Consider the following 12,981-nt stretch of genomic DNA (forward strand, 5'->3'; position numbering starts at 1 on the left):
AAGACTCTTTTTTTTTAAAGCTAAAAGGAAGTTTTATTCTGCATATATTCAAAAAGGCTAAAGTGGGAAAATGGACAAGCATGCTGCTATAACCATGTAGGGAATGCTCTTCTTAAAGAGGCATCTGAAGCATCCTACCTACGTGTGTATACTGAGTTGGATGTGGCCCAGACTAGTGGCCTGACAGCCCTCAGTACAACTGGGGGGCCTGGGAAAGGAAGGCTCTACAACCTCGCCTCTTCCAGGTGGAGGTCCCACTTAGAGCCTTGAGGCCTTGGCACCCGTAGCAATGTCCCTGTCTGTTCCAGGATATTAAGAAAGCCCTTCTAAGGGCTCTACTTCCTAATCTCGGAAATACAGTTGCTACCAATAAGCATCGTATATCTGTCTGGAATTAACAGGAAATTTAACGTTCCCAGGTCCTCGGTGTCAGTCTAAAATTCAGTCTCATACTGTAGCTTTGGGTCATTCTGGTCATTCTGGAGTATAGCCTATTAATTATTTTCAGTTGAGATGTATATATATATATTTTATCTTTCAAAAAGTATTTTCTTATTTTTTGTTGCTTATAATTTTAACTTTTTAAATTGTACTTTAGATGAAGGTTTACAGAACAAAGTAGCTTCTCATCAAACAGTCTGTACACACACTGTTCTATGACATTGACTAACAACCCCCACGACATGTCAACACTCTCCCCTCTCAACCCTGGGTTCCCCATTACTAGCTTTCCTGTTCCGTCCTGCCTTCCAGTCCCTGCCCCAAGGCTGGTATGCCCCTTCAGTCTTGCTTTGTTCCATGGGCCTGTCCAATCTTGGCTGAAGGGTGAACCTCAGGAGTGGTCTCATTACTGAGCTGAAAGGGTGTCCAGGGGCTATACTCTCAGGGTTTCTCTAGTCTCTGTCGAGCCAGCAGGTCTGGTCTTTCTTTTTGAGTTAGAATTTTGTTCTGCATTTTTCTCCAGCTCTGTCCAAGACCCTCTATTGTGATCCCTGTCAGAGCAGTCAGTGGTGGTAGCTTGGCACCGTCTCGTTGTTCTGGACTCGGCCTGGTGGAGGCTGTGGTAGACGTGGTCCATTAGTCCTTTGGACTAATATTTCCCTTGTATCTTTAGTTTTCTTCATTCTTCCTTGTTCCCGAAGGGGTGAGACCAGTGGTTAAATTCTTGAACTAAACTGCATTGGGGTAGAGGAAGAGACTTACTTGGTTTCTGTATGGTCTCCCTAGTAAGTTCATCCAATCAATCAATATTTACTGATGCCCACCAGGGGCTAGGCCCCATGCAAGGGACAGAGAGATAAGGACAAGTTCCCTGCCCTAAGGGAGGTGATTTTCTTCTGTCAGAGAGACAGAGAGGTAACAAATGATCATCATCCAAGAAGACATATGCTCTGAAATAGGAGTGCCCAGAGACCCAGATAAGCTCACAATGGGGAAAGCCTTGCTGATGGTGGTAGACTGGAAAGCCAGTCTTGGATGGACACACAGCATGTAGAGATGCCTGAAGGGAAAAATATGAGTGGTAACAGTGTGCCTAAGAAGACTGGGCATGGCTCTTGAGTCAGAAAGACCTGGGTTCAGTCTTGGCAATGGCACTTTCTATTTGTGTTTCCTCATTGGTAAAAACAAGCACAACTGTGTAGGGCTGTTTATGGAATTAGAGATATTGTATATAAAGCACATGATACCTAGTAGAGTCTCAATAGATGGGAGCCATCATTTGTTTCCTCTCATGTTAACAAGGAGCTATGCTGTGAGCGTGGGGTGCAGGGTGTGGCCTTCAAGGGCTGGCAGGAGATACGGCTTAAAAAGGAAGGTAAAGGCCAGTTTATGAAGGGTCTTTGATGCCATGTGAGGAGTTTGGAATTTGTTTTGTAGGTACCATCACTGAGATAAGAAATGGAGAAGGAAATTAATTTTGGCCATGAGTTTGAGTTGGTTGTGTAACATCCCAGTAGAGGAATCAAACAGGCAAGCAGAACCAGGTCTTGGAACCTAAGAAATTAAATTCTGCTCTTTCTGGTAGGCCACAGAAAATGAAGGCAACCTTTCTTTAGTAAATGTTGCAGTAAGGATGAGGTGCAGGTCTTTGCCTACCTCCCTGCTCTGTCTAATGGCAGGTGCAGGGGATGCTGGAGACATGATATGAGCAAAGGAGTTTCCTGCTCTAAAAGGGGCCCCAGAGGGCCATCTGTGACTTTGTAAGGTCTGGGAAAGATGGGCTGAAGTTTGCACAAGCACAACTGTGCTACAGGAAGGAGGGATGCTCAAGATGTGAGCACATTTCTCAGAAACTCCATTTCTATGTCTGGGCTGGTACACTGGACCCCAGAGTCTTCTATATAGCAAAAGTCTTGGCATAGTAGCAACTGTAGGTGGCCTAAACACCCTCATCTCCTGATGCACAGGCTGAGGAGGCTTTCCCTTGGGGTTTGCACTTCTTGTGGCAAAGAGGAGACAACTATTGCTTGGGGCTGGGTTTTATGTCTTTATCCTTCTTCTTTATTCCTTATCACCTTCTTCCAGGCTCCCAAAGGGCACCCTTGGCTACCACCTGGACCCTACTGAGAGGGCAACTAAGGTTTCAGTGGCAGCTTCATTGTCACGTTTGGGCTACTCAAAATCTACAATATGACTGGGAAGGCAGGCTTACATGAAGAAAAAAAAAAAAAAAAGAACAACCCTCTAATTCCACGTTAACTCTCAGACTGACCACAGCATAAAGATCTATGCCCATACCGGCTGCTTCCTCTAATCACTCATGGCCAGGCCCAGGGAAATAAACAGACTTTAGACAAAGAATGGAGGCATGGAAAAGTGGGATCCTCAGTCCCTGGAAAAGTCAACTGAAAGTCCTCCTGGAGGTCACATTCTTTACAAGGTGACATGTCCCTGCCCATACGTCACATGGCTGAGGAAAGTCTGCACTAAGGACCTGCACCTGTCCCTTGTCTTGCTCTAGAGACAGCTTTTCTTTTCCTCCTTGCTGTGCCTATTCCTCTGAGCCTTGCCCCGTCTGGATGGAAAGCCAGATGGCTGCATATTTCTAGATGCTTACTGGGTGTGTGTCTGCATCTTGAGGTAGGGAATCCCAGGCAACCCCAGTCCACCTCTGGCAGAAGGCTCTCTCATTCTCTCTCCATCAGCAGATTCCTAATGACTCAATACTCACTTCCGGGAACAGTCCTTTCCCTGAAGGGTGTACGGTCTCAGTTTTAAGGCCAGAGGATGCCCTTGCTTGGGAGAGTATCCTTAACAGAGAGGAGGCTGGGTAGATGCCTGAAGAGATACCTGTAGTCAAGAAGGCGTTCCATGAGGCGGGTGACTGAGGTCACAAAGGAAATGCCGGTCTCACGCCATGTTTCCTGTTCAACCTTCTCCAGCAGGCTATTGGTGAAGGGTTGAGGGAAGCAAACACAATTCATGAGTCTTCCCTGGGCATGTGAGTGAAGTCCCAGTCCCAGAGCCCATGGGGGCTGTGATGGGTCTGGAGATAGTAGAATCACCACACTGCAGTCTTACCTGGGGTAGGGCCCAAACAGCTGGGTTCTACTCCATGCAGCAGAAAGCAAAGACAAGGAAATTACTGAACTGACAGCAACAAATAGAAATGTCTCCCACTGTCCTGTGCAAGCTCCTAAGGATGCCATTGTGCTGGAGGAGGGATTTCAATGTCCCAGCTCTCTTAGGCATACACTGTTCTGAAAGAATGCTGAGTAAGAGCCCACTGAGGGGTAGGCCTGGCTTTGGCAACTGGCTGACTGTCTCTACCACTGTTCAGAGCCATCCTCAACAAACACACAAACCAACCTCTTCAGACAAACTAAGGAAGAAACCCCCACTGACCTGGGGGGCCCACCACAAGTGGCAGTGAGAGTCCAGGAGCTGCACCTGGCCATACCTATTGTCAAAGGATGCTCCCACTCAAAATGTGCCAGTGCCAAGGGCTAAATGTCCAGGGCTTTTTCTCACTTGCCAGGCCTATGCTCCTGGCACCTCTGGGCAGCCTTCGGTTTCTTCAAAGAGCCTGGTTTCTGAGCTCCTCTGCCTTCCTACAGGTCTTTTGTTGGGGGTGATAACTCTTTCTGTTTGCTCCAGTCATGGGCCCAGGTCTCATTCCACGCAACTCTGTTCCTGATTCCTTTTCATACTCTTCCTTGAGCTTCTCCCTAGGTCCATGACAGCCACCTAGAGTGGCAAGCCCAGAAGCACCAGGGACTCACACCATAGCGTAGCTGCTGTTAATGCTGCTGCTATGATGACAACTGTCGCCCTGCACAGAGCATCCTGTCTGGGCCAGGGCTTCTGGGAAAGTGAGCGCTTCCTACATGACCTGCAACTGTGGCCTCTGAACTGTGTGAATAAACTCACTGCAAAGAAACTCAAGTGTGTTCTGCAGAGCTCTGGTGTCATGGAGGACAGGGAGAGGTGTTCTGTAAACAAACAAGCATGGGAAATGGTGCTCATTACACCCTCCTTTTGGAAACTTTTCATATCCATTCACACATAAAAGCCTTTGAGAAGTCCTATCATAAAGAGGCTTGCTCAGTTTTGTCTGAGTCTTTTCTATACTAATTAGCCCATGAGCCTCTCTTTTCTTCCCCAGTATACCTACAAACATCTACCTCAAAACACGAAATGGCTTCATGTTACCAACAGCTCTCAGTTCTCAGACTGATCTTTGAAGAGTTTATGAAACACTATTTGGTCAGGTAATTAGGAATTCCAGGCTATTTTTGTACTTTTTCTATTGTAGCAATGTCATTTGTTACTGGCTAAGGAAGAGATTTCTCTGCCTTATTTCCACGGTTAGAAACAACCTCAGCTAAAACAGAAATATTAAAGGCTGGATTTATTTTTCACAAATTATTACAAGTATTTAAATTTCAAATAAATTCACATTTTATTGTGTGACTCATCGAGGGACAAAGTGGGGATAGAATGGCTGAAAGTTCTCTCTCTTGAAGCCTCCTAGAGCTGCCTCTTACCAGTTGCCTGACTGAAGGCATGCCAACACTTCTGTGAGCTCAGTTTCATCACCTCTAAAATGGGAATGAGGATAACCTTTGCTTTTCCCTGCTCACAGGTGTTTGTGAGGATCAAATAAAATAAGACATGTTAAAACATTTTGTACTTTGTAAAGTTCTAAGCAAATGTAAAGCATCATTACTAGAAAATACATTATAGGTTTGTCTTCAAAATGGCATTAAAACAAAGAAAATCTCAAAGCTAGAAATGGTGAGTGAGATGGGAGGGGACTCTAGTGCCATAAATGTCTCAAAATTTCATTTTTTAGGAAAATAACATACTAACATCAGTATCTACCTAGAACCATGGCTACACTGAGTCCCTCTCTTAACTTTGCCCTGTGACAAGTCTTTTGAGGTTTCCTGGCCCCCATAAACCAGATAGGGGCCTTGGAAATGTGGCCCTGGGAGAATTCTTGATGTCATTCAGTACAACAACCCCATTTTACCAACAGGGAAGCTGAGGCCTGGAGAGGGGGCTTGACTTGTTTCAGAGCCCATGGCAATGTTTTTCAAGCTGACTGTGCTGTCTTACACAGCAGGGCAAATAGGAGGCTCACTTTCAGAAGAAGATTTACATTTTTTTCCCCAAGAAATGCCAGCATTGAACCCTAAACTGGTTGAGTCTCCATCCATCCCAACTGGAGGTAGTGCATGCTATGAAGACACATGACGATCCTCTTCCTGTCAGCAAGTCTAGGAGCTCAGAGTTATTACCTCTTTCAACCTCTTCAGCTTTCTATGGAGATCCCTGAAAGCCTTGATGTAAGGCACCATTTTCTTGTCAACACAAGGTGAATACTGCTACTCCCAGGAACAACCCAGGTCTCTTCTGATACCTGCCCAGTGCAGGTATCACCCCACCCTTCACTGGCCCTCTTCCCCCACTCTCCAGCCCTTGCATGGGGCCCCAGGGCCTAGAGCAGCTTACAGCAGGCCAAAGAGCTCCCTGTAGCTCTCGTCGCCTTTCCCTTCTGAAACCATGCTGTCCAGCTTGTCAATCAGCTCGGCCTCCACCTAGAGGGAAGAAGAGACTTGGTAAACCCCAGCCACCCTCAGAGGAAGCATCGGAAATCCCGCCCCTGCGACGGGTGAGGATGGTGGGGAGCTGCTCCAGAGGGCAGGGGATTTCCTGCATCTTGGTGTGCTTCCTAGTTTTGTCCTGGCTCCAGATAAATTTCAGGGAAGAAAGATCTTACCTATAGCACCAAGAAACCACAACCGAAAATCAGAGGTAGGGCCTACAAGTATCAGATCTCCTTCTCCCAATCTAAGGCAAAAGGTAAGGATTCCCTGGAGAGGAAAGTATTTTAGATCCGAAAGAGGACTTTGTCAAGTGTGTTTCTTTTTTAAAATTATTGATTCAAAAGTTTTGTATGTATAATATGCATTTGGTTAGAACTCTGCCCTCTTGACAACCAGTCACACAGGAAGCTTGCTGGGGGACTGGTTCTTACTCTAATGGCTGGCATTAGTCTGGGTGGAACGAGATACAAGTGTCTCCTTCAAGAGCACAGACTCCGCCGATCCTGCCCTGTCCCGTTGCTTGTTATTGAATTCTCAATAACACATTTGTTCCTACTCCACGGACCTGTAACGGCATTCAGCAGTGCTCAGCCACTTTTCTAACAGGCCTCATTGGATTTACTTTGAGGTGAGAAATTAGTTGTAAGTTATGTGAGATAAAATCTTTTTAACCTTTCTTTAGCCTTTAAAATGTGGTATTGTGAATTATTTATACAGATAATATAATAAAAAACACAGCATGGCTGCATTTAATAACAGCTATGATAGAAGCATTTTCTCACACCACATAGGGCCAAAGAATCCTAAGGCAAAGAAATAATACAAAGGATAACTGAATTAGGAAATTCACTGAAGGCAGTAAGGGTCTCTGAAGTCCCATCAGGAAAAAATGAGAAAAGATGAGTAAATATGACCCTTTTTATAGTGGTCTGCTACATGGCCAGGGTGGGGACCAGAGGTGGATTATCCAATAGGCAAGGTAAGCATGGGCTTACTTGTGCTTATTTACTAATCTGTAGTGTACAATTTCACATGGGTTTCACCACATGTGTTAGTCATCTAGTGCTCCCATAACAGAAATACCACAAGTGGACGGCTTTAACAAAGAGAAATTTATTTTCTCACGGTCTAGTAGGTTACAAGTCCAATTTCAGGGTGCTGGCTCCATGCGAAGGCTTTCCCTCTCTGTTAGCTCTGGAGGAAGGTCCTTGTCTTCAATCATCCCCGGGGCAAGAAGCTTCTCAGGCATAGGGACCCGGGCCCAAAGGATGTGCTCTGCTCCTGGTGCTGCTTTCTTGGTGGTATGAGGCCCCCAACTCTCTGTTTGTTTCCCTTTCCTTTTATCTCTTGAGAGATAAAAGGTGGTGCAGGCCACACCCCAGGGAAACTCCCTTTACCTTGGCTCGGGGAGGTGACCTAAGTAAGGATGGTGTTACAATCCCACCCTAATCCTCTTTAATATACAATTACAATCACAAAATGGAGGACAACCACAGAATACTGGGAATCGTGGCCTAATCAAATTGATAAAAACATTTTTTGGGGGACATAATTCAATCCATGCTACTACATCTTTGATGTGGGGAAAAATAGGTGAAATTGTGCACTATAGATCAGTAAGTAAGCACGAGTAAGCCTGAGCCTACCTTGCTTACTGGGTCATTGTTCCTGTCAGGGATTGCAAAATTGAAGAGGCTTTGTTTCTGTAGGAAGGTGCTGTGGAACTGGGAGAGAGACAAATGCTAGCCACATGAGCAGCATCTTGGTGTGGTAAAAAAATGTGAAACTGTTCACTACAGATGATCTGGTAAACAAGGTAAGCACCGTGCTTACCTTGCCTATTATGGTGCTTACCTTGCTTACTGGATAATCTATCCCTGGTGGGGACCATTAACACACCATTTACTGTCTGACCTGGTAAGTCAGCTGCTTAAATACATATACTTCAGAGGAAATACAAAGTCTGAGGCCAAGGGTCCTTAGAGATGGATGCAATTGTGCTCTCTGTATTGAGAAGATGCATCAGCGAGGACTTTTGCGGAGTTGTGTGAAGTCAGATGGAGCTGAGCCTAAAAGTCTAGAAAATAAGGTGCCTCACTCCCAGTTTAGAGCTCATTCCACAATGCTGGGTCAAACAGCTGGCCACAAACCTCCAAAGGAAGAAGGACCTGATTATAACAAGGGATTTCGCTTCACATATGTAGGTGCAGGTAATTTGTGGTACCCAAGACAGAACGCAGGTGGAGAGAGAACTTGGAGCACAGAATACAACAGTGCAGACAGGGGTGGAGCAGTCTACTGGAGACTGAAATGTTCTCAATGTGGGTTCCTGGGCCAGTAGCATCAGACTCACTAGACATCTTATAAAAATGTAAATTCTCAGCCCCCTGGCCTACAAAATCAGAAACTGGGTTGGGGAACGGCTGTCATCTGTGTTTTAACAAGCCCTTCAAGTGATTCTGATGCCTTCTCAAATGTAAGAACCAAGTGATTCTGATGCCTTCTTAATGTAAGATCCACTGTACTAGGCAAAGGAGCTAGTGATGGGAGAATATGGGGACATCACTTCATCCCTCTTACAGTACTGAAAAAAGAATAGGTTATTAGGAGAAACTGAGAAATTTAAAAGAAAAAAAAAAGGACCCTGAGGATTGCTGTTAGGTGCTGTCAAGTCAGTTCTGACTCACAGCGACCCCATGAACAACAGAACGAAACACTGCCTAGTCCTGCACTATCCTCACAATTGTTGTTATGTTTGAGCACATTGTTGCAACCACTGTGTCTATCCACCTTGTTGAGGGTCTTCTTCTTTTTCGCTGATCTTCTACTTTATCAAGCACAATATTCCTCTCCAGGGACTGGTCCTTCCTGATAACACGTCCAAAGTACCTGAGACAAAGTCTTGCCATCCTCACTTCTAAGGAACATTCTGGCTATACCTTTTCCAAGACAGATTTGTTTGTTCTTCTGGCAGTCCATGGTAGATTCAAAATTCTTCACCAACACTGTAATTCAAAGGTGTCATTTCTTCTTCCGTCTTCCTTATTCATTGTCCAGTCTTTGCATGCATATGAGGTGACTGAAAATACCGTGGCTTGGGTTAGGCACACCTTAGTCCTCAAAGTGACATCTTTGCTTTTTTTTTTTTTTTAAATAATTTTTATTGTGCTTTAAGTGAAAGCTTACAAATCAAGTCAGTCTGTCACATATAAGCTTATATACACCTTACTCCATACTCCCACTTACTCCCCCCAATGAGTCAGCCCGCTCCCTCCTTCCAGTCTCTCCTTTCGTGACGATTTTGCCAGTTTCTAACCTTCTCTACCCTCCTATCTCCCCTCCAGACAGGAGATGCCAACGCAGTCTCAAGTGTCCACCTGACACAAGTAGCTCACTCTTCGTCAGCATCTCTCTCCAACCCATTGTCCATTCCCTTCCATGTCTGATGAGTTGTCCTTCAGAAATGGTTCCTGTCCTGGGCCAACAGAAGGTTTGGGGACCATGACCGCCGGGATTCCTCTAGTCTCAGTCAGACCATTAAGTCTGTTTTTTTTTTATGAGAATTTGGGTCTGCATCCCACTGTTCTCCTGCTCCCTCAGGGCTTCTCTATTGTGCTCCCTGTCAGGGCAGTCATCGGTTGTGGCCGGGCACCATCTAGTTCTTCTGGTCTCAGGATGATGTAAGTCTCTGGTTCATGTGGCCCTTTCTGTCTCTTGGGCTCATAGTTATCGTGTGACCTTGGTGTTCTTCATTCTCCTTTGATCCAGGTGGGTTGAGACCAATTGATGCATCTTAGATGGCCGCTTGTTAGCATTTAAGACCCCAGATGCCACATTTCAAAGTGGGATGCAGAATGTTTTCAAAATAGAATTATTTTGCCAGTTGACTTAGAAGTTCCCTTAAGCCATAGTCCCCAAACCCCCGCCCTTGCTCCGCTGACCTTCGAAGCATTCAGTGTATCCCGGAAACTTCTTTGCTTTTGGTCCAGTCCAGTTGAGCTGACCTTCCATGTATTGAGTATTGTCCTTCCCCTCACCTGAAGTAGTTCTTACCTACTAACTTATCAGTAAATAACCCTCTCCCACCTTCTCTCCCTTCCCCCCTCGTAACCACAAAAGTATGTGTTCTTCTCAGTTTATACTATTTCTCAAGATCTTATAATAGTGGTCTTATACAATATTTGTCCTTTTGCCTCTCATTAATTTCACTCAGCATAATGCCTTCCAGGTTCCTCCATGTTATGAAATGATTCACAGATTCGTCACTGTTCTTTATCGATGTGTAGTATTCCATTGTGTGAATATACTATAATTTATTTAACCATTCATCTGCTGATGGACACCTTGGTTGCTTCCAGCTTTTTGCTATTGTAAACAGAGCTGCAATAAACATGGGTGTGCATATATCTGTTCGTGTAAAGGCTCTTATTCCTCTAGGGTATATTCCGAGGAGTGGGATTTCTGGGTTGTATGGTAGTTCTATTTCTAACTTTTTAAGAAAACGCCAGATAGATTTCCAAAGTGGTTGTACCATTTTACATTCCCACCAGCAGTGTATAAGAGTTCCAATCTCCGCAGCCTCTCCAACATTTATTCTTTTGTGTTTTTTGGATTAATGCCAGCCTTTTTTTTTTTGTTGGCGTGAGATGGAATCTCATCGTAGTTTTAATTTGCATTTCTCTAATGGCTAATGATCGAGAGCATTTTCTCATGTATCTGTTAAAAAAAAAAAGCAATTTTTTTTTTGTACCTGCCTGAATATCTTCTTTAGTGAAGTGCATGTTCATATCCTTTGCCCACTTTTTGATTGGGTTGTCTTTTTGTGGTTGAATTTTAACAGAATCATGTAGATTTTAGAGATCAGGCGCTGGTCGGAGATGTCATAGCTGAAAATTCTTTCCCAATCTGTAGGTGGACTTTTTACTCTTTTGGTGAAGTCTTTAGATGAGCATAGGTGTTGGATTTTCAGGAGCTCCCAGTTATCTGGTTTCTCTTCGTCATTTTTGGTAATGTTTTGTATTCTGTTTATGCCTTGTATTAGGGCTCCTAACATTGTCCCTATTTTTTCTTCCATGATCTTTATCGTTTTAGTCTTCATGTTTTGGTCTTTGATCCACTTGGAGTTAGTTTTTGTGCATGGTGTGAGGTATGGGTCCTCTTTCATTTTTTTGCAAATGGATATCCAGTTATGCCAGCACCATTTGTTAAAAAGACTATCTTTTCCCCAATTAACTGACACTGGGCCTTTGTCAAATAATCAGCTGCTCATATGTGGATGGATTTATATCTGGGTTCTCAAATCTGGTCCATTGGTCTATGTGCCTGTAGTTGTACCAGTACCAGGCTGTTTTGACTACTGTGGCTGTATAATATGTTCTAAAATCAGGTGGAGTGAGGCCTCCCACTTTGTTCTTCTTTTTCAGTAATGCTTTACTTATCCGGGGCTTCTTTCCCTTCCATGTGAAGTTGTTGATTTGTTTCTCCATCACATTAAAAAATGTCATTGGGATTTGGATCAGATGTGCATTGTATGTATAGATGGCTTTTGGTAGAATAGACATTTTTACTACGTTAAGTCTTCCTATCTATGAGCAAGGTATGTTTTTCCACTTATGTAGGTCCTTTTTAGTTCCCTGCAGTAGTACTTTGTAGTTTTCTTTGTATAGGTCTTTTACATCTTTGGTAAGATTTATTCCTAAGTATTTTATCTTCTTGGGGGCTACTGTGAATGGTATTGATTTGGTGATTTCCTCTTCGATGTTCTTTTTGTTGATGTAGAGGAATCCAAGTGATTTTTGTATGTTTATCTTATAACCTGACACTCTGCCAAACTCTTCTATTAGTTTCAGTAGTTTTCTGGAGGATTCCTTAGGGTTTTCTGTGTATAAGATCATGTCATCTGCAAATAGAGATCTTTTTTACTTCTTCCTTACCAATCTGGATGCCCTTTATTTCTTTATCTAGCCTAATGGCTCTGGCTAGGACCTCCAGCACAATGTTGAATAAGAGCGGTGATAAAGGGCATCCTTGTCTGGTTCCTGTTCTCAAGGGAAATGTTTTCAGACTCTCTCCATTTAGGATGATGTTGGCTGTTGGCTTTGTATAAATGCCCTTTATTATGTTGAGGAATTTTCCTTTTATTCCTATTTTGCTTAGAGTTTTTATCATAAATGGGTGTTGGACTTTGTCAAATGCCTTTTCTGCATCAATTGATAAGATCATGTGGTTTTGTCTTTTGCTTTATTTATATGGTGGATTACATTAATGGTTTTTCTAATATTAAACCAATCTTGCATACCTGGTATAAATCCCACTTGGTCATGGTGGATTATTTTTTTTGATCTGTTGTTGAATTCTATTGGCTAGAATTTTGTTGAGGATTTTTGCATCTATGTTCATGAGGGATATAGGTCTGTAATTTTCTTTTTTTTGTGGTGTCTTTCCCTGGTTTTGGTATCAAGGATATGGTGGCTTCATAGAATGAGTTGGGTAGTATTCCGTCATTTTCTATGCTTTGAAATACCTTTAGTAATAGTGGTGTTAACTCTTCTCTGAAAGTTTGGTAGAACTCTGCAGTAAAGCCGTCCGGGCCAGGGCTTTTTTTTGTTGGGAGTTTTTTGATTACCTTTTCAATCTCTTTTTTTGTTATGGGTCTATTTAGTTGTTCTACTTCTGATTGTGTTAGTTTAGGTAGGTAGTGTTTTTCTAGGAATTCATCCATTTCTTCTAGGTTTGCAAATTTGTTAAGAGTACAATTTTTTGTAATAATCTGATATGATTCTTTTAATTTCAGTTGGGTCTGTTGTGATGTGCCCCATCTCCTTTCTTATTCAGGTTATTTTTTTCCTTTCCTGTATTTCTTTAGTCAGTCTGGCCAAGGGTTTATCAATTTTGTTAATTTTTTCAAAGAACTAGCTTTTGGCTTTGT

General features: G+C 43.4%; 1 protein-coding gene across 1 annotated transcript in view; it reads right to left on the reverse strand.

The window, feature by feature from the left end:
* The window catches only part of DOCK3 (dedicator of cytokinesis 3), a 572,157-nt gene that overhangs the window by 39,270 nt on the left and 519,906 nt on the right, over positions 1-12,981 (reverse strand). The window contains exons 33-35 of the mRNA XM_064274461.1: positions 5,959-6,044; positions 3,523-3,549; positions 3,292-3,387 (exon numbers count right to left, since the gene is read on the reverse strand). Coding sequence (XP_064130531.1) covers positions 3,292-3,387; positions 3,523-3,549; positions 5,959-6,044 — 209 coding nt within the window. The remainder of the gene's footprint in view (positions 1-3,291; positions 3,388-3,522; positions 3,550-5,958; positions 6,045-12,981) is intronic.

This window comes from Loxodonta africana, chromosome 22 (genome assembly GCF_030014295.1).
Source record: "Loxodonta africana isolate mLoxAfr1 chromosome 22, mLoxAfr1.hap2, whole genome shotgun sequence".
Lineage (NCBI taxonomy): Eukaryota > Metazoa > Chordata > Mammalia > Proboscidea > Elephantidae > Loxodonta > Loxodonta africana.